The 20,272-nt window shown below is 50.4% G+C and overlaps 2 protein-coding genes across 3 annotated transcripts in view; one reads left to right on the top strand and one right to left on the bottom strand.

Annotated features, from left to right (window-relative positions):
• Pnpo (pyridoxamine 5'-phosphate oxidase) overlaps nt 1-20,272 on the bottom strand; it is a 235,028-nt gene that overhangs the window by 123,217 nt on the left and 91,539 nt on the right. The gene's annotated exons all lie outside the window — the stretch shown is intronic.
• Cbx1 (chromobox 1) lies at nt 3,962-19,551 on the top strand. The gene is made up of 5 exons (XM_003466892.5): nt 3,962-4,196; nt 14,945-15,120; nt 15,213-15,390; nt 15,698-15,792; nt 18,359-19,551. The coding sequence occupies exons 2-5, from the start codon at nt 14,981-14,983 to the stop codon at nt 18,501-18,503; spliced, it is 558 nt and encodes a 185-aa protein (XP_003466940.1). The 5' UTR covers nt 3,962-4,196; nt 14,945-14,980; the 3' UTR covers nt 18,504-19,551.

A 20,272-nucleotide genomic window follows, 5' to 3' on the forward strand; every position in this document is an offset into this window, starting at 1 on the left:
AATCGGGAAGCTACAGATCTTCAGCGAAAACCAGCCTGAGAGCACAGGAACTTAGTGCCTCGCAGAAACTACCACAGAGAAGGATCGCGCAGTGGTTAACGAGCTAGAGAGCCGTGAAATATGCTTGAGACTTTAGGCTCGCTCAGAATGTCTTCTGCTGGGCGTGGTGGTACACGTCTGACATTCCAGCACTCGGGAGGCTGAGGCAGGAGGATCGCTGTGAGACATAGTGTTCAAGGCCAGCCAGAACTGCATAGCCAGACCCTGTCTCAAAAAAATAAAGAAAGAAAGGAAGAAGTCTTTTCATCACCTGTTTAAAGATTTTGACAAAGATATTCTTCCCTGACATAAGGCGATTTGGGTACAATGCCCGACACTACACTGACGTATCCTTGAACTAATCCTAAATCTTCAAGAAGCAATACAAAATTGCAGGAGCTGGAGGTTTAGCTCAGCGACATAAGCACCTGCCTTGCAAGCAGGCAGTCGTGAGTTCAATCCCTGGTACCGATAAAAAGGAAAAAAACAACAAACAATACGAAATTGCAGTGGTAATTGCATCACCTGTGTAGTGGACATTGTTGCACATAAAGCAGTGTGTCGCAAATTTTTGGTTTTAGGATCACTTTATATAAACTTTTCTCTTTTTTTTGCCTTTTTTTTTTCTTAATCAGTACTGGGGATGGAACTCACAACTGCAGGCTTGTAAGGCAGGTGCTTATGCCGCTGAGCTAAACCCTCAGCTCTTTCTTTTGGCTTTTTGAGACAAGATATTGCTCTGTAGTTCACGCTGGACTTGAACGCACTATGCTGTGGCCCAGGCTGGTCTTGAACTCACCGCGATCTTCCTGCCTCAGCTTCCCCAGAATGCAGGCGTTCCAGGTATGGGGGTGCAGCATTGAGGTCTGGAGATGCATTAAGAGTTATTAAGGGACCGTGCACAATGGAGCACACCTGTAATCCCAGCTGCACAATTTACTGTTATAGCAGTGAGACCCTATCTCAGAATTTAAAAGAGCTGGAGATGTAGCTTAGTGCAGAAAGCCGAGTTCAGTGCTTGCTACTGGAAGAAAAAGGGATAAAGGGATCACATCTGTGATGCCAGCTCTCTGCAAGGCGGGGCAGGAGGGTCCAAATTCAAGGCCAGCCTGGACTATGTGGTAAGACTGGACCACAAAACAAGCAAAAAGTGGTATTCTATGCAAAAGTAGCTAATTCAACACACACAGCTCATCTGCATAAGTGGCATATTTAGTAAGCAACAGAAGCAATTTATACATCCTTATTTCATTGTCTAGAACAGGAAAAAGAGATTGCAAACTCCTATTTAGCAGTTTCATTGTAGATCAAGTGAAAGCAGGATGTTTAACTCTTGTCTGCTGTTAACTCTTTTTAGGTAGGGTTTCCTCTGTGTAATTCAGGTTGGCTTTAAATGTGTGACAATCCTCCTGCCTCAGCCTCCTGAGTGTTGCGATTACAGACTATGCCTGGCTCAGTAACTTCTAACTCTTGATAATGGACCCCACCTTTATTGTACCTAGAATGCCAGCAAATGACATAATTACACACTGAGCCTTTGTAATTCAAAAGCCCAGCTCTAACATGCTCCAAAATCCAAAGTATTTTGAGCACCATCGTGATTCCACACCTGACCTTCGGTGATAGGTGGCAGTCAAATTGCCAACACACTGAAAATATCATATAAAATACCCTTCAGACTATGTGAGCATAAGATATATATGAACATAGCTGGGTATGGTAAGAGATACAGGAACATAGCACTTGGGAGGCTGAGGCAAGAGAATTTCCATGAGTTCCAGGGCAGCCTGAACTGCATAGTGAGACCCCATCTCAAAACACCAAAAACAAAAATGATATATATGAACATAAATGAATTGTATATATAAGCTTGAGTCCCATTCTCAACATGTCTTATTGTATATATGCAAATATTTTGAAATCCAAAAAAATCTAATAAAACACTTCTCTAGTATTTCCACCTGTCTAACAGTAACCTCTTTAACCAGTCACAGGCACAGATGCATGATTCAGGAAATGCATTGTGGGGGCACACAGGTTGTAAGACAAGGTCTCCGCATGTAGTTTAGGCTGAACTTGAACTCCCAGCTGGCCTCAAACTGTTATCCAGCCTCTTGCCTCAGCCTTCCAATTGCCAGGATTACAGGTGTACTTTACCACAGTCAGTGCGTTTTTTTTTTCTTTTTTGCAGTCCTGGAGATCAAACCCAGGGGACTCATGGACTGGGGGTTTAGCTCAGCGGCAGAAGCGCCTGCCTTGCAGGCAGGTAGTCGTGAGTTCGATCCCCAGTACCGATAAAAAGGAAAAAGGCCAAAAAAAAAAAAAAATTTACACTCCTCCCAGCTCAGCTTTCCAGAGCGCTGGGATTGCAGGCATGTACCACCATGCCCAGCCTGCAGAATTTCTTTCCTAATGTTATTGCAACTGAGTCATCATAGACTTGTTCAGGACAAAACTGCTGATGTCCAAGGAATTGCATCTGTCACAGGAAGAAGACTCAGCTCTGTCTTTATCATTTACCTGTGTAACACTGGACAAGCCGCCGGCTTCTCTAAACTCAGCCTCAGCATCACTAAAAACCTAGCAACTATGAAAATGTTACCTGAAGCCTGCTTTCCAGTATTTCTGTGGAATTAACAGTACTGTGGTGGGAAGGGAAGGACTTGTAGCTGGCACTCAGTAGCTGGTAGCTATTTTAAGTATGGTAGGCAACTACTTCTGAAATGTGGTTTAAGGAGAGGGGAAGTACGGAACTTTTAAAACATTTCCCCACACACTAGAAAATTCTTTCATTTTGTCTATGACTTGAAATTTTATTGCTAAAGATTTGGTCTTTTGAGATTAACAAGTGCCCTCCTTTTAAAGGGCAAATAGGTTTAAGAGGTTTCTTTAATCTGATTCTCACAATGACTTCCTGGTAAAACCTGGACCCTAATTAAAATACCCAGTTCTGGCCTGGGGGTAGGGGATGGGGCATGGGGGTACACACACCTTAATTCCAGCACTCTGGGAGTCTGAGCAGAGATCAGTGTACTGGGGATTCAGGTCTTCTCTGTAAGGTACAATTTCAATGGCTCTTTTATTTTTTCAGTTTGACATGAGGTTTCCCTAAATCACTAATTTGCCCAGGATGGGCTTCAATTTGTGACCCTCTTGGCTCAGACTCCCCAGAGTGCTGTGACTACAGCTGTGTGCCACCAACTCTGGCTCTAATTTGCTTCTCTGGGGCAGCTGTGGAACAATGCTCATGGAGTTTAAGGGGGCTGACATCCACTGGCACAGGAAATGAAAAAAGAGGAAATCCAGAAAGCTATTCTGACATTTCCCATGTGGGGCTGCTTCAGAGGTGAAGTAATCTCGATGCTTAAGAGAAGAAACCTTTTTTTGAGTTTTGTTTTTTGGTTTTCTTGTTTTGTTTTGTTGTTGTTTTGCTTTTAATAGTCAGGGAGTGAGGATTGCCTAGATTATTTGAGATTCAACGAGGTGGCGATTTCATAAAGCTGCGATGGGGAATCAGTTAAGATTCAAAGTGTCAAGGATATAGCCACAAGAACTATCCAGAAGCATAAAGATTCACTTATAAAATCACATGTTTGGGGGTTTTGTTTTGTTTTGTTTTGTACAGTGGTGGTGACTGAACCCAGTGTCTTTGTACTGAGCTACGCCCACAGGCTTTTTAAAAAATCATTTGAGACTGGGCCTTCCCAAGTCGCTAAACTGCCCACAATGGGTTCGAACTTAACGATCCTCTAGCCTCACCTAAGAGCTGAGGTCACAGGGGAGCGCGATGCAGCAGCGCCTTCTCAGTTTAAAAACTAAAACTCCCGACAGCCCTCGCAAACGGTGCGCACAGCGTGGCACGCGCGCGGCACTCTGGGATTTGTCGTCTTAGACTCCGGGCCCCATGGTGCCCTGCGGTGGGTCGTCGCGCCTGCGCGCTGTGGGCGGCGGGCAGCGCAGAGTGCGAGGCTCTTTTGTTCGGCTGAGGGGAGGGCCATTAGCCGGGGCCTGCGATACGCCGCTTCAGTTTGGGGGTCGACTGTGGCCACCCGCTTAAGTTGCTCTACCGGGCGCCACTCCCCCGGCCAGCCGGACACGACGCGACGCGCCAGCCGCGCGGTACCGATTCTTCTCGGACACTTGGGCGCTGCGCTGAGGTGAAGAGTCCGCTGGCGGCGCGGGAGGGGGCGGGGTGCGCCCGGGCGGCGCGGGCCGCCGAGGTTTCCCGCGCGGGCTCCGCGCCGGGCGCTGGCGATGGGGAGGATGGAGAGGGCGGGATGGTCGGCTCGGAGAAGAAGGTGGCGGCGGCGGCTGGGGATGGGCCGAGTGCTTGGGTCCCTGTAGGGGCCCACGGGGCTGAAACAAAGCTCTGCTCGGGCCGAGTGGGCGGGCCCGGGCCGGGCGGGACGCTGTAGGGACGGTGGATGGCTACTGACGGAGCGCTCGGATGTGCATGGCGGGGTCCGACTGCCGCCGGAGCCGGAGCTCCGGAGTGTGACCCGTGGGGATGTCGCGGCTGGCCCGCGCTGCCCGAGGAAATCGGGATCCATAGCTGGGAAGTACTAACTTCAGGAAACAGGAAGAGAAGGGGGCCGGGCCGTCAAGGTGCGCGCTCCAGGCCGGGAGATCGGGGGGTGGGGAGGTTTGCTAGGCCTGCCGGCGGAGGGGGGCGACCTCTTAGGGTAAGTGGAGCGGAGATCAAATGTGTGAAGCGCGAAAAGCTGCCTTTGCCCCGAGATGGGTCCCGCTAGTGGGGTGCCTCTAAGAGAAGGGTGTGAAGAAAGGATGAGACCCACGCTTCGCTTCTCTAGGTTTTTGGTTTCTTTCTTAGACAAAGTCTTGCTCTGTTGAGCAGTCTCAGAACTCCTGGGCTCTGGCGGTCCTCCTGCCTCAGCCTCTGGAGCAGCTGAAACTGGAATGCATGTACCACCTGTTCTGGCTTCTGAATTTTTGTTTTCTACCTTCACTCCATACTTCCTGTAGGGTGTTTTTGTAGCAGGTTGAACTCCAGCCTCTTAACCTCAGCCTCAGACTGCTGAGATTACAAGTGTGAGCCGTCTTTCCTGGGTGTTCCTTATGGGTTTGGTTTTGGTTTTTGAGACAGGGTCTCACTGTAGCTCTCCGTAATTCTGGGTGGCTTTCAACGCACTGTGTAGCCTGGGCTGGCCTGGAAATCGTGATAATCCTGCCTCAGCCTCCTGAGTGCTGTGATTACAGGCATGCACTGCCATTCTTAGTAAATTCTTAACGTTTTTAGCTAACTTTTCCTTGTTGGAAAAGTTGAATACTAAGTAAGGAATACCTTCTCCCTTTTCAGAGCTTCAGAAGAGAGTTCTTAAAAATTGCTGTTACATCTAGACAAATGTGAGTTTAGTTTAGTTGAAGGGGGATTTACAAAAAGCAAGTGTAGTGCTACAGCCTCCAGCCGGGGTTTGAGTACCCCTATTGGTGTTAAGGATCGTGTCAGCAGCCATGCACAGTGGTGCACTCCAGTAATCCCAGCACTCTGGGAGGCTGATGCAGGAAGATAGCGAGCTTCAACCCAACCTGGTCAATTTTGGAAGACTGGGGGAAGGAAGCTGGGGAGGCAACTCAATGTAAAGGCCTGTGGTTTAATCCCCACTGCTGCTAAATAAATACATCAAAAAAGAAAAGCGGAGACTTAGCTCAGTATGATGGGCCTGGCTTCCATTCCCAGTACTGCCAAAAAAAGAGAAGAAAAAAAATCCTCCAGGTGGTTTGGAATGATTCTGAAAGGCCCAAGATGTGTGAATGCAGCCTCGCTCCCCGGGTGCCTTCTGGACCTTTCTGTGGAAGGGGGTGCCAGTGAAAGACACCTGTGGTAGAACCCCATGCCCCTCCAGGGTACTCAAAGGGCCTCAGACACGCAGCTTTTCCCCGTGGTGACATTTTTCTTCAGCAGCTGCTGTAGCCTAAAGTATTCGTTTTTATTAAAAATGTAATCAGTGTGCACCTAATGGTTTTGGCTTCTTTATTAAAGATGAAGCGAGGATACCCTGGCCTCGTTTTTTATTTTCATTTTTTATGTGTGTGTGTGTGTGTGTGTGTGTGTGGTGCTGGGGGTTGACAGGGCTTTCCGCGTGCTAAGCAGGTGTTCCACTACTGAACTGTATCCCAGAGCTCTTTTTTTCTATTTTATTTTGAGATAATGATCACTAAACCACTTTGCTGAGGCTGGGCTCAAACTCCAGTCCTACTGCCTCAGCCTCCAGGGTGCTGGATTACTGATGTGGACCACCACCCCTTGCCTTCTTAGCTTTTTTGTACTGGCTACACTTTGGAGTAAAAGGCTAATGGCTATTTTGTGTCTAAAGTAAGTAATCCTGTCCACACCTTATATGGCATATAGTAGGCCATTCAGATGCAATGAAGGAGTGAATGGGGCTTTGAGAGCCATCCTGAGAATTTCATTTGTTAGTCAATAGACTTTAAATGTGCAGTTATGGAGTGGTTGACAGTATTTGTGGGGCGTGGATCGAAAGCTTTCCCAGGGCTGCAGTCCCACCTCTGCTTGCTGTACTTGCCCTGGAAAGGCACGCAGGCTGCTGTGGACCATTTTAACTTAGGCCCCAGGCTCTGGGTTCAGGGAGCTGTATCACTTGAATATTCTGTTTTAGAGGTATCTTTAGCTGGTGTAGCTCAGTGGTTGACCACTTGCCTATCATAGCACATATAATAAGGCTCTGAGTTCAATGTCCAGCACCCTAAAACAAAAGTTACCCTTTTCCCCGTGTGTATCTGTGTGTGTGTTAAATCCCCAATAAGTATCTTCATTAGTGTATTTAAATTTGTAAACTATCAAGTTTCATTGTTGCATATAACATGTTGGTTTTTCAAGACAGAATCTATTGTGTAGCTCAGACTGGTGTTAATCTCTGTCCACTACTACAACCTTCCTAGTACAGCTGTGTGACACCACACCAGGTCTACTTATAATGTTGTAACACATGCCTGTAATTCCAGCACTTGGGAGGCTGAGGAAAGGTCACTGCAAATTGGAGAGCAGCCTAGGCTACAAAATGAGCTCGAGGCCAGTTTGAACTGCATAGGTTAGACTCTGTCGAAAAAAGACCAAGAAAAAAAATTGTGATCATATCCACTTCCCCAAAAGTGATCTTAAAAAAAAAAAAAAAAAAACCAAACTATTCTTTTAAAATTGGCCTTGGGAGCACACCAAGGATCCCAGCATTCTGGGAGCATTGGACAAGGGGATGGCAACTGTAAGCCCAGCCCAAGCAATTTAGTGAGCCTCTGTCTCAATAGAAAATGAAAGAAGGGCTGGGGATGTGCCCCAGGGCCTCAGGCACCTTCTGCCACAGCCACACCCTGAATGGTTTGGGAGCAGGGCGGCACACCCACACCTGTCATCCTAGGACTCTGGAAGTAGACTGAGACCGGAGCTCTGAATTCAGGTATTCAGGGTAGTTTAGTGATACCTGTCCCAAAATAAGTGTCCAGGAACTCCTTGGTTCCTACAGCACACCTTCTCCTGTGACCCTCTCCTGCCCTGAACTGCAGGGGTTGTATGAGCCACCTTAGGGACACTGAAGTACCCAAGCTGAAGCTGCCTTTGAATTACCATTTTTCCCTTTTGAAATGAAGGAGAAGGGTAACGCGTTCCATGAATCCCAGCGCTCAGGGGGGCTGATGCAGGAAAATCACAAGATCTCAACTGGGCAAGTAAGGCAGACAGTCTCAAAATTATGTTTCTTGAGACAGTGTCTTCAGGCTGGCCTTGAACTGTTGATCCTCCTGCCTCAGTCTCCCCAGTGCTGGTATTACAGGCTTGCGGTACCAACCCAACCATTTCTCAAAAATTAAAAAAGAGTGAGGTGTAAAAAAATAAAAGAAGGGCTGGCACCCTAGTTAGTCCAGAGAGTCTGTATTCATGCTGCAGCACCACAAAAGAGAAAAAGTCTTCAGTGCCCTTTGTAAAGCTTTGAATAACAAGGATTTCCCAATAGCGGTGTTGGTTGAAAAACTGAATAACCTTGCCAAGGTTAATTGGAAAATTTATGCAAATATGAACAAGATGTGGATGCTATCATTACTTGAATTGTGTAACTTGTATTGAATATTTCTGGCCTGTTATGTTTACGGTTTGACAGCCAGAAGGGGGCAACCTCTTTCGCCTAAATTGTGCCTTTCTCTGCACTAATAGCACCTCAAGTGCCTTCCAGAACTGGATTGTTTGGGAGGCTGGTGTCAGTAGCCGAGTTTTCTTAACTATGAATGCTTCGGATTCTGCTTTTTTTGTAATACTGGGACTAGAATTCAAAACCTCATAAATCCTTTTACTTTGGGATTACAAAATGTGTTTCTCTGGGTTTCAGAGAGCTGCCCTCAGTGTGGCAGCAATGTGCACAGAGATGTGTGCAATGGTGCAGCTGCCCCTCTCTCCAGGGAGAGAGGCTTCCGGGACCCCTTGCAGACCCCAAGCGAGCAGATGCTCAAGTCCCTTAGAGAATACTGTGTAATTTTTGTATGTAACCTACTGTTTTCCCTGTGTACTTTGTATCAGCTCTAGATTATTTAAAATACCTAACAACCTCAATATTAGTTAAGCAGTTGTTACACTGTGTTAAGGCAACAGTGGCAGTAAAGGCTGTTACCATGTTTCCCCTGGATTTTAGGGTGTAGAGCAGTACTGGGGGTTGAAGTATGTCCTGGGCACGTTGTTTATTTGTTTGCTCGCTTGTTTATTTTTGTACTGGGAATCAAACCCAGGACCTTGTGCTTACCAAGCAGGCACTGTGCCACTGAGCTATATCCCTGGCTCCTGTTTATTTTTATAGGTCTCCCCTCCCCCCCCCTTTTTTTTTTGGAACAGTGTTTCGCTATTCAGTTCAGGCTGACCTTGAACTCCAGCAGTCCTCCTGCCTCAGCCTCCTGCAGTTATGCCACACCCAGCTATTTTTATTTTAAGAGAGGGTCTTGCTAAATTGCCCAGTTTGGGCTTGAATTTGCAGTTGAATCATTTCAGCCTCCCAGAGGCAAGGATCCCAAGTGTGTGCAGTCCTGTCCAGCTGTCCAGATTGTTTTAACCTGGTTGAATCTGCACCTTGGAACCTTTAAGCATAGAAGGATGACTATAATTCATTCCAGAGGTCATAATAGCTCGCCACACACCTATATCCCAGCACTCTGGGACACTGAGCAGGATTATCACAAATTTGCCAGTCTGGACAAATTCTCAAGATCCAGTCTCAAAGTACAATATAAAAAAAAGACTGGGCATGTAGTCCAGTGTGAAGGCCTGGGCTCAGTCCACAGTGCTGATAAACGCATCAATGCACACCAGCCACTCAAGGAAGCCAGGTGGGCCGTTCCTTGGCTTACAGATGAGGAAAACTGACTTGGGTAGTAAACACACATGGCTGTGTGTCTGCATGAAGTTGCTTTGAGAGGTAGGAGAAAGGAAAGATACGTGAGGCTGAGGCTTTGTTGCTTGTTTTTTTGCTGTTTGGCTAAGGAGGACTACTTGCACTGGGCAGCAGCCCACAGAAAGGACCGGCGCTCCTGTTACCTTTCCTCTCGTGAAAGAGATGCTGTGCACCCTCCAGCAGTGCTCTTCCATTTCTGCTGCTGTGCAGAAGACACCCAGATTGAGTACAGTTTAAGGTGATTGAGTTAAAAGCACATCAGTGGTCGCTGTCCATCCTTGTCCCTTGTAATCATCTGTTTCCCTTACCCTCACACTGGGGATCACACCTAGGGGTGCTCTGCCACTGAACTATATCCCCAGTCCTTTTGAGACAGGCACCCTTGCATCTTCCTGCCTTGGCCTCCTACTAGCAGGAAGCACAGATATGCACCACATGTCCAACGGTTATTGTTTTACTTTGTTTTTCTGCAGGCCCTGGGTAATCCAGGCCTTTCATACTGAACTGTTTCTCAACCCTTTTATTTTTTTTAGACAGTGGCGCTAAGTCGTCTATAATGAGCTTGAATATGTAGGAGTCCAGCCTCAGTATCCCCAGGTCCTGAGATTACAGTTGTGTGCCACTGTGCCTGGCTACTTTTCTTATTGCCTGTCTTGTTCTGAGTTATATGAAGATGTTCGCTCGTCACTTAGCTCACTGTGAAAACGCTTCATGTGTAATAGCATGATTGCACATGAGAAGCAGTTTCTGCCAGTTTCTCCTGTTAGAGAAGCAGCTTTTATTTATGTTGGTATTGGGAATCACAGGTACTGGGAATCACGCTTGGGACCTTGTGCTCACCGGGCAGGCACTTTGCCACTGACCTATATCCCTGGCTCAAAGTGGTGGCTTTCATCCAAGAAAGTACATCAGAGCTGCCCTGGAGCTTGTGCAGATGCCATGCTATGCCACAGCCTTTGTTTGCAGTTGTAAAAAAACCTAAAATGACCGGATTTTTATTGCCAACTAAATGATTAAAATGTGTTTGTTCTTACAACACTAAAATGTGTTTGTTCTTACAATGTGCAGTGTATTCCATACAATAGAATATTACAGTAATGGTTAAGGATGAAAATTTTAGCCAGGCGTGGTGGCAAACACCTGAATCCTAACATGTGGGAGGCTGAGGCAGGAGGATTGCTGGGAGTTTGAGGCCAGCCTGGGCTACATACCAAGACTATCTCAAAAAAATTTTAGCCAGAGATGATAATAACATGCCTTTAACCCCAGTAGTGTGGGAGTCTGAGGCAGGAAGATTACAAATTCAAGCCCACCCTGAACAGTTCATTCAGGAACCTGCCTCAATTTTTTTGTTGTAGTTGTTCATTTATCATTCGTTTTTGTTTATTTGAGACAGGGTCTCCCTGTGTAATTAGGCTGGCTTTAAACTCACTATATAGCCAGAGCTGTCCTGCAACTCCTCAGTGCTCCTGTATGGAGTGTCTGGGTCCAACCTCAGTGCCCCTGCCCCTGTCTTTCATGGAGCAGTGCAGAGATACACTTCTGCAGGAGAAGCATGACGTCTGTTTTCGTGTGCACATGTCTGCAGAAATTGAAGAGGAAAATCATGTGTTTATGAGTTTGGGCTAAGGACACCAGGTGTTTTTGTAATTAAATGTGAATATATATTATTAAAACTAGAGGGAAAACCCCCAAAATAACTTTTTAAAACCATACGTTTGATTTATTGGATTAGCAGTGGGATCTGGCTGCCTGTCTTCTCAAACCGTGTAGGTGACTATGATTCTCACACAGGTAGCAGGGGAAGCTCCTGACTCCCGGTTTATATTAACTATTGAGTATTTGAATCACTAGGAAATTGACCAGTGCCAGCCTGGCCTTGGCTACAAGGTAAGACCTTGCTCCGAAAGAAGAAAGATGGACCTTGGTTTTTAGTAGCACAGATTATTGTATCAGTGTCATTGCTACTGTATAATGATAATATTTATCATGAAAATAAACTTTTTGGTGTTTACAGACGGAAGCACGGTTTGGTTTGGTAACTTTTCTTGCTTTTGCCATACTAAGCCCTGGACCCAGGGCCTCCACACTGAGCTACATCCCCGGCTGCTTTTTTAATCTTGAGACAAGTTCTTGGTAGCTTGCTAAAATGCGTAGGCTGGCCTCTAATGTGCCTCCTTTCGCCTCAGCCTCCCAGAGTGCTGGCATCGGAGTCTTGAACTCCTGGGTTCAGGATAGCTTGCTGCCTCAGTTTCCCACATGCTGAGACCCCTGAGTTGCCCTCCCCTGCCCTGGCCGAAAGCCCTGTCTTGCAGGAGGTCTGCTGTGGGGCCATGGCTGCAGAACCTGACTTTCCAGCCTGCAAAGGAAGTGATCTAGAGACTGTCCTGAGGTTTCTCCAGAGGCTTCTCTGTCCCTTTTCCCACCTTCATAGTACAGGGGGAAGCTTGAGAAAGAACAGAGTGGCACGGGGCAGAAGCCTGGTTCTTTCTGTGGTCTTCCGCCTCCCGAGCGCAGGGTGAAGGTGTGTACAGGACATCGTGAGATGCCCTTTCTTTAAAGAGCTCAGAGTTGGTGATTCTCGCTTCCAGCGCCTCACGCGTGCCATCTGCAGTGGACTGCTCCCAGGCCCCTCACTTTCTTACAGAGACACAGTGCTCTCCAGGTTCCGCAGCCTGAGTAGCCTTGAACTTGCATCTACCTCCTGCCTTAGCCTCCTGAGTAGCTGGCACTACAGGCTTTGGCCGCCATGCCTGACTGACTTGCTAAATTTTTAACTTTGAGAATTCTGCATCATCTAATACTTGTAATAAAAACCCTAGGGTAGAATGTTAGAAAAATCAGATCAAGGCTTTCTTACCATCTGCTGATGTAAAATGAACAAGGAATACAGACCAATGAACACTCACTGGGCTTCTAACAGCCTTCCCTCCCAAGGTGGTTTCTGAACCACTGAGAGGCTCCAGGTCTGGGGCCTCCCTGCCGCCCGCCTCCCCTCGTGGTTTCTGCCCAGGGCGGCAGCCAGCCAGCCGGCCTCTGGCTCCCCTCACTGACCTGCTAGGCAGTCACTTGTGTACCCTTGGTGACTGTTAAACCTGTTCTGCTTGTAAGGCAGAAGCACAGACAGCTTATCTTGAAAGGTGGTGGTTTTAAGAATCACAAGAAATAAACTGATAGGATTTGGTAAACTACAGTATAGTACTTAGTACAAAATAGTGTTTTTCTAGGAACTGTAAAATGTAGGAACTGTAACTATTTAGGTAAAAATTATAGCAGCGTACGTATGTATTCATTTCACTGTCACTAGACCTCGTGGCCTGTTAGAGCTTCCAGTGATGCAGAGGGCCCCTGGAGCTCCTGCGCCACAGCTTCACCATCACTGGCATTTACTGAGTGACACTGAAGGTCCTGTAAGGGTATGCGCTGCATTGGGCATAATGATGTGGGCCTGTAATCCCAGGATGTGGGAGGCTGAGGCAGGAAAAATTCGAGTCAGCGCTAGTGGTGACTAAATAATGGGACTGAGAAAATAACAGAAAAGTTATGTCCTGTAGAGCCAGGCTCAAGGTTAACACAGCCTCCCCAGGGAACCAGTAATTCCAGCTCTTGGCAGTGTGAATAGGTAAGGGGTGGGACTGAACAGAGGAAACACCACCGACTGACTGGTAGAGTATGTTAATGGGCTTGAACCCCGGACCTTCCCTCTGTGCCACATCCCTAGTGCTGTCTGAGAGAATCTCACTAAGTGCTCAGGCTGGACCCAAACTTCAAGTCCTCTTTAGCTCTCAGGGTTCTGGGACCTGTTAGGTGCACGTCGATGGCTGGCTTGTTTTTCTTAAGTTTTCTCTCTCCCTTTCAGTCCCAGTCTCCTAGCAACCTTCTCCCCCTTTCTTTTGGGATGGGGAGAGTTACACTTACCCTGAGACTCCCTCTCCAGAGACGCTGAGAGTCCCAGTTTGGCCCACACTGCTGTTCTCCCAGCTCCTGCCGCACAGTAACTGCCCCTTTAGGGGATCTGCCCCTCTCCCTTTGCAGTTTTGTCAGCTTTTGCTTTCTTGGTATCTTAGAGCGCCATCTACTGGCACACAGTGATGACTGGAAGGCTCTGGGCTGGCTACCAGCCTGAAGATAGGCCACCAGCTGTCTAGGTTTTTTGTGGAAGCGCAGCACTGGGGCTTGGACCCAAGGCTGAGGCACAGCTCTACATCCCCAGCTTGGCTTTTATTTTGAGATGGGGTCTCACCAAGTTGCCCAGGCAAGCATGAACTTGCAGTCCTCCTGCCTCAGCCTCCCAGGATGCTGACCTTACAGTGCAATACCATCCCCAGCAGGACTAAAGTAGAGACGAGGTCTTGCTCAGAGCTGTAGATCTTCCTGTCTTAGCCTCCCAAGTGCTGGCATCCCAGATATGTGCCACACTGAACTTAAAGCCCTCCTGCCTGTAGTCTCAGCTAATCTGCTAGGCTAGGAAGGTTACAAGTTCATGCCCATTCTAGGCAACATAGTCCCTGTCTCAAAATAAAAAGGGCCAGAGATGTAGTGCCCCTAAATTCAATCCTTCCTGCCACAAAAGTAAGTATACAAGATCCTGTTTGTGAAAGCTGTTTCTGTCCAGATCACTGCTGTGCTCCAGTTTAAAAGACTACCACAGTCATTCTGGCGTTTTTGTGAGTGTTCCTCAGCCTTAGAAGTAAATTATGAAATAAATATAATTTTTAATTGTGAGCTTACATAATGTAAAAAACTTGGAGTCCTTAAGTTTTTTCCTAGTGTTCAGGAAGGACTAAAGAAAAGAACTTTTCAGGAGTGTTTCAGCAGCACAGGAAAATGCGTCATATCACAGGTGGGATATATGACGGGACAAATCACCCATGTGAGGTGGCGCACTCCTGTCATCCCAGCACTGAGAGGCTGAGGCAGAAAGGTGGCAGGTTGGAGGCTGGCCTAGGCAATTTCATGAGTTAATGAGACCCTGCCTCAAAGAGGGCTGGGCCTGTAGTTCAGTGCAAGGGCCCTGGGTTCGACCTCCGTTTCTCACAGTGAAATCCAGATCCGGCACTGTAAGGAAGGCAGCACATCAGAGGACGGCGGGAGTGGGCCTCAGCACTGCGTGTGGCCTGACACGTGTCTGTGGCTCTTAGGTTGTGCACTGGAGACGAGGTTCCTTGTGTACCCCACGCTGCTGGCCTTGACCTCAAGGTCCTCCTGCTGAGTGCTGGGGTTGTAGGCGTGTGCCCTTGTGCCCCACTGCAGCATAGTGCAGTGTTCCAGGAGCCACAGTCGGTGGCTGGGGCTGTTGGGGCTCTCCTGGACCCTGAGGGACTGGGACAGAGCCTGAGCCACCCCGCTGTGTCAGTAATCTGCAGTCCCAGTGCTTCCGGGAGTGGCATGCAGCTCAGCATCCCCTGTGGCGCAGCATCCCCTGTGGCACCTCTGGTTCTGCCACCACCCACTCACTCAGCCAGGGCATCCTGACGCCTTTTCTCTCCTGTCTCCCGCAGCAGCGTCACCTTCACACCAGAAAGCTGGCGGGCACCATGGGCAAGAAACAGAACAAGAAGAAGGTGGAGGAGGTGCTGGAGGAGGAGGAGGAGGAGTACGTGGTGGAGAAGGTGCTGGACCGCCGCGTGGTGAAGGGCAAGGTGGAGTACCTGCTCAAGTGGAAGGGCTTCTCCGAGTAAGTGCACCTGCTCACACACGCACACACATATGCACGCACCACCTCTGCCCACCGAGAGGACGCGTGACCCCTGTGTCTTCTGCTTGCAGTGAGGACAACACGTGGGAGCCCGAGGAGAACCTGGACTGCCCCGACCTCATCGCCGAGTTTCTGCAGTCACAGAAGACGGCACACGAGACAGACAAGTCAGAGGGAGGCAAGCGCAAGGCGGACTCAGACTCGGAGGACAAGGGGGAGGAGAGCAGACCCAAGAAGAAGAAAGAGGAGGTGAGGCCACCGGGCCAGCTCTGCGCAAGCCTGTGGCCTGTGTAGGGGACAGACGAAAAGCAAGCAGAAGGCCCCTGGAGGGGCGGCTGCTTCCAACTCGGAGCCCTCGGGTGACCTCCTGAGGGTGAAGGGAGAGTGGGGCACGGTCCGGTGCACACAGGAGGACACGGAAGCTCTGCGGGGCTGCCCAGCCTGTGCTGGGGAAGCAACTTGGCAGAAGAGTTCTGATTGCGAGAATCAAGGCCAGGGTACCCCGTCCCGGGTCGCAGGCCCATCGAGGTAAAACTCCTCTCTCTGGTTTTCACAGTCGGAGAAGCCACGAGGCTTTGCCCGGGGTTTGGAGCCAGAGCGAATTATTGGCGCCACGGACTCCAGTGGAGAGCTGATGTTCCTCATGAAATGGTGAGTCTGCGGCTGCTGCTTCTACTCCTCTGTTCCAGGCAGAGGAGGAGCTGGACCTTCCGCATGCCATGTGCCCAGTGTGAAAGCTCTAGGATGGCAGAGTCCTTTGCTAGTGACCCTTGGCCTGGCTGCCAGCCTGGACTCATGAGTTACAGGTAGGGACCCTCAGGCTTGGGAGAGCTAGAGCTTTGCCCTTTTGTTTCTTGGGGGGCTTTTTGGTTTTGTTTGAGGTGGGGGAAGATCTATAGAGTGGAGAGGCTTTGAAATGCAGTCATATTTCAGTTTCCTAAGTGAAGGACATGTGGAATGGAACTCCATGCCTCTCCTCTCCCTCCACCTCCGGGTCCAGCTCCAGCTGGCCCAGCATCAGAAATCCTGTGAGAGGGGCTGGGGATTTAGCTCAGCGGCATAAGCACCTGCCTTGCAAGCAGGCAGTCGTGAGTTCGATTCCTGGTACCGATAAAAAGGAAAAAGACAAAAAACAAACAAAAAAAAAAAAAAAAAAAGAAAGAAATCCTGTGAGAGTTTCCTCAGGACAGTTGGCATTCTGCAGTTTCAGAGCCAGCCAGCAGGGGTCAGCAGGGCCCTTTTCCCAGGAACCTGCGGGTGTTAATGCAGCCCAGGCAAGCGTCGCCTCAGGACAGGGCAGTCCCTGCGAATGTGTCATTGGCCAGGCATGGTGGCTCTCCCCTGTAGTCCCAGCACTCAGAAGGCTGAGTCAGGAGAGTTGACTTGAGTTGAAGGTCAGCCTGAGCTGAGTGGCAGGACTCTGGCCTCAAAAAAAAAAAAAAGGTTAAGCAGGCAGCTCCTCCTGTGGACAGTGTGGTCACCTTGGTCTGAGTGGGAAGGGCGCAGCCATGTACTGTCAGGGACCACATGGTGGACAGACAGGAGGCCCGAACACGGCAGCGTCAGCACACAGCCCTGAGCAGTGCTGTAGCACTGGGTCACTGGGTAGTGGGAAATTTAAGTTCTGTTACAGTTTTATGGCGCCACCAGCATACACACACCCAGCACTGTGCAACACAGCCCCTCTACCCTCCCCACACACTCACTTTTCTGGACATACTGTGTCACAGGCCACTGGGCTGGGCACTGGCCCACCGTTCTTCCTGCTTCAGCTTCCTTAAGTGCTGGGGTTACCGCCACATGCCCCACCAGCCCCGTGTTCTGCAGCTGGCCCTCTTAGCTGATATGTGGCCAGCCTGTATTTGAGCAAAGCTCCCACACCAGGGGCTGCACGTGGCAGAAAGATTGGAAGGTTTATAATTCATGAGGCGGGTTGTGCTCTTCTCTGCCTCATCTCAGTCGTGCTGTTAGTTCTATGTTGCTTAAGATTTTGTCCCTTTGGTGTGTGCAGTGAAGGTTAGATGTCACCTGGCTGTGGTGGCGCACACCTGTAATCCCAGGACTGGGAAGGCTGAAGCAGGAGGACCACCACTGAGTTCAAGGCCAGCCTGGGCCACACAGCGAGACCCCATCTCAGAAGACCAAAAAGAGATGTCAGTTATAGAACCAGTTTACTTTTCAGAGTGACTCTGCCAGGCATGGGTGCACAGCCTTAGTCTCAGCTTTCTAGGAGGCTGAAGCAGGATGATTGTAAGTTTGAACCCAGCTCGGTGACTTGGTGATAGAGGCAGAGCTTCAAGGTAAAACCAGAGTGGGCCTGAGCTCCGAGGCCTACGCACCTGCCTGCCTGCCTGCCAGGTGTGGGGTCCTGAGTTCACCCCCAGGAACAGAACAGAACAAGATGAGAGCCGAGGGCTAGGTGTGTGGCTTCCAGTGCACTCCAGGCCCTGGAGCACCAGAGCACCCACAAAGCCAATGTTAGGGTGATTCTTCCTGGAGCAGGATGTACTTGTCCACTTCTGGAAGTAGTAAGTGTTTATATACAACACAGGGACTTAAACCCTGCCTAGCATTCCCTGGGAGCGGCCAAGGGCGGGTGAGCATACCCAGCCACCCCACCCATCCCACCCAGTGGCTCCTGGCTTCAAGTCCCTGGGTCGCTGTCATCTGTGTCTTGCCTCATCTTGCTCCCAGTGATCTGGAAGTACCCTGCACCGGCCTCCTTGCCCTAGTTCTGCTGCTCCACAGGCTCTGGGTTTCTGTTGGGGTCCCGGTGTGCAGGCGTTGCCTGTGGGGACCCTGTGGTGTACCTTCCCTGCCTGCTCCTTCTGCCTGGCAGGCCCAGGGACCTGGAGAGCTGTGATCTGTGCACCATGCCTAGTTTTGAGAGCATTTTACAAGGGACAGGCTGGCCCTGGGCCCAGGCTGTCATGCCCACTGCCTGTGGGGCGGAGCCGGACACTGGGTCTCCAGCTCTTCTGCTTGGCCACTGTCTCGGAGTTCAGGGTCCCAGAGGCAGCTGCCTGCTTTTGACAAAGATCTGGGAGGCCCGAGTTCAAGGCTGGCCTGGGCTGAAGCAGGACCCGTTTCCCAAAAAGTAGCCGAGTCCCATCCTCAAGTGGGTTGCAGTGGGGCAAGGTCTCCCGGGGCGCCGAGACACCTCTCACCCACCTGAGCCCCAGGGCTCCTGACTCAGAGGCCTGTGCTCCATCCGCAGGAAGAACTCCGACGAGGCTGACCTGGTCCCCGCCAAGGAGGCCAATGTCAAGTGCCCACAGGTGGTCATCTCCTTCTACGAGGAGCGGCTGACGTGGCACTCCTACCCCTCGGAGGACGACGACAAGAAGGATGACAAGAACTAAGTCCAAGGGCAACCCTGAGGCCCCCGAGTCTGCAGGGAGGGAGGTGTCCTGCTGGTCCTGGTGCCACAGCGGCTCAGGAAGATGTCCTTTGAAGAGCCAGTATCCTGTCCACGCCCTGCACTGCCCAGGGTTGGCCAGCCACTCCCGCTATGCAGCCGAGGAGGACGGACCTGGTGGGCCAGGGCGGGGCAGGCCGAAAGGTACTGTTGTCTTCAAAGAGCATCTCCGCAGCCGGCCCTCCTCCTCCCATAGCTCTGACTTGGAGCGTTTCTGCGGTGTAGCATGTGTGTAGTTTTCGGCTATTCCCAGGGTGTGGGGTGGGGCGGGGGGGACGGGCAGGGTCACCTGAGGAAGCTGGGTCCTTGCTAGGGACCTGATGAAACAAGGCCTGGACAGAACAGCTGACCAGATGGTTCTGTGTTCAGAGTATTTTGCCTTCCGGAAACGTCATCGGCACCTAGACAGGACTGAGAGACTGGTGTAGAAGCTGTGAATGCCCGAGCCCAGGCCAAGGGCCCCTGGAGCTGCACTCAGCCCCCAGGATCTCAAGGCCCCAAGTTACCAAAGCAGCCGTTATAGAGCTGGGGACACCGAGGCAGGCCTTCGCCCGGCAGTGCTGGTGCTGAGCCTTGAGGCGAGGCCCGTCCTTTCCCCACTGTCCATCCACGCAAGGCCACGTGGGGGTGTGGGTCCAGATGGTGGGCGCTTGGGGCCTTGGGATTCTGAGCTTTGAATTGTGAAGCCCTGAGTGACAGAGTCGGGGCACGGACAGCACAGTGTCATTGCGTGTCTCAGTAGCCGTGGTCTCCGGAGAGCAGCTTTTACATGGGAGCAGTGGGTCACCCCAAAACACAAAGCCGGTTCTGAAAGGAAGAAGATCTTAGGAGTAAACGCCAACGTCCCAAACCTCTGCCTCAGACTTCGAGGTCCAGCAGCTCCCTGGTGGCCCCAAGCTGCGCCCAGGTTGGGCCATGGCGGAGCTGTGGGGTTCTCTAACCGTAAACTCTACACTGTCGGGTTTTGTCGTAATAAAGGTATAGATTTATAATCCCTGATTCGTGTCCTGCTTAAGTCTCGCCAGAGCTCCTTTATGGCTGCCGTGTAGACGGAGCCATGGGAAATTACTCGTGGTGGCCGTGTGTGCAGGGTACCGGCCCAGGTCCCACTCACTGGGCCACTGGACCCCGTGCTTCAGACCAGGGGCTCATGGAGTCTCAGTCCTCCTGCCTCAGCCTCGGGGCAACTGGGTCACAGGCTACACCCAGCCCCAGCCCCGATATGATACTGGTTTAGTCCGCCCGCACTCTTGGGCACGTGAAGGTTGTCGGCTGTCAGCGCTGCTGTGGGTCAGTAAGCACCTCTGTTTAGACGTACAGGTTTCTGAGGTGGGGGCGCCCTGGCTAAAATCACCTCTGCTTTTCAGGAATCGAACTGCTATCACTGAATTAAAACATTGGGTTTTTCTTTTCCAGATTTTGAGCCTGGGTCCTGCCGTGTAATCCCGGGCGGCCTTAACTGCAGGGATCCGAGTGCTGGGGCCACAGGGGTTTCTTAACCTGATCAACTGCCTGTGATTTCACAGCCAAGTGGGATGAGGTTTTTGTCACTTGTGAGGGAAGAGCTTGGGGTCAGGCAGGGTGCAAACCCAGTTCTTCCCTGACTCCCGTTGCTGCACACTGTGTAGCCCAGACTGGCCGTGGGGAACCTGTTGGTGCACCTACCAGAGGGCAAAAGGACCAGAAGCCAGGACCTGACCACCTCCTGCAGGG

This window comes from Cavia porcellus, unplaced genomic scaffold (genome assembly GCF_034190915.1).
Source record: "Cavia porcellus strain 051 isolate PalLab524CR breed Dunkin Hartley unplaced genomic scaffold, mCavPor4.1 scaffold_6, whole genome shotgun sequence".
Taxonomy (NCBI): Eukaryota; Metazoa; Chordata; class Mammalia; order Rodentia; family Caviidae; genus Cavia; species Cavia porcellus.

Coding starts and splice junctions, on each gene's coding strand:
- Cbx1 (XM_003466892.5), top strand. CDS start 14,981: ATGGGCAAGAAACAGAACAAGAAGAAGGTGGAGGAGGTGCTGGAGGAG. Junction 15,121..15,212: donor AAGTGGAAGGGCTTCTCCGA/GTAAGTGCACCT, acceptor TTCTGCTTGCAG/TGAGGACAACACGTGGGAGC. Junction 15,391..15,697: donor CCAAGAAGAAGAAAGAGGAG/GTGAGGCCACCG, acceptor TGGTTTTCACAG/TCGGAGAAGCCACGAGGCTT.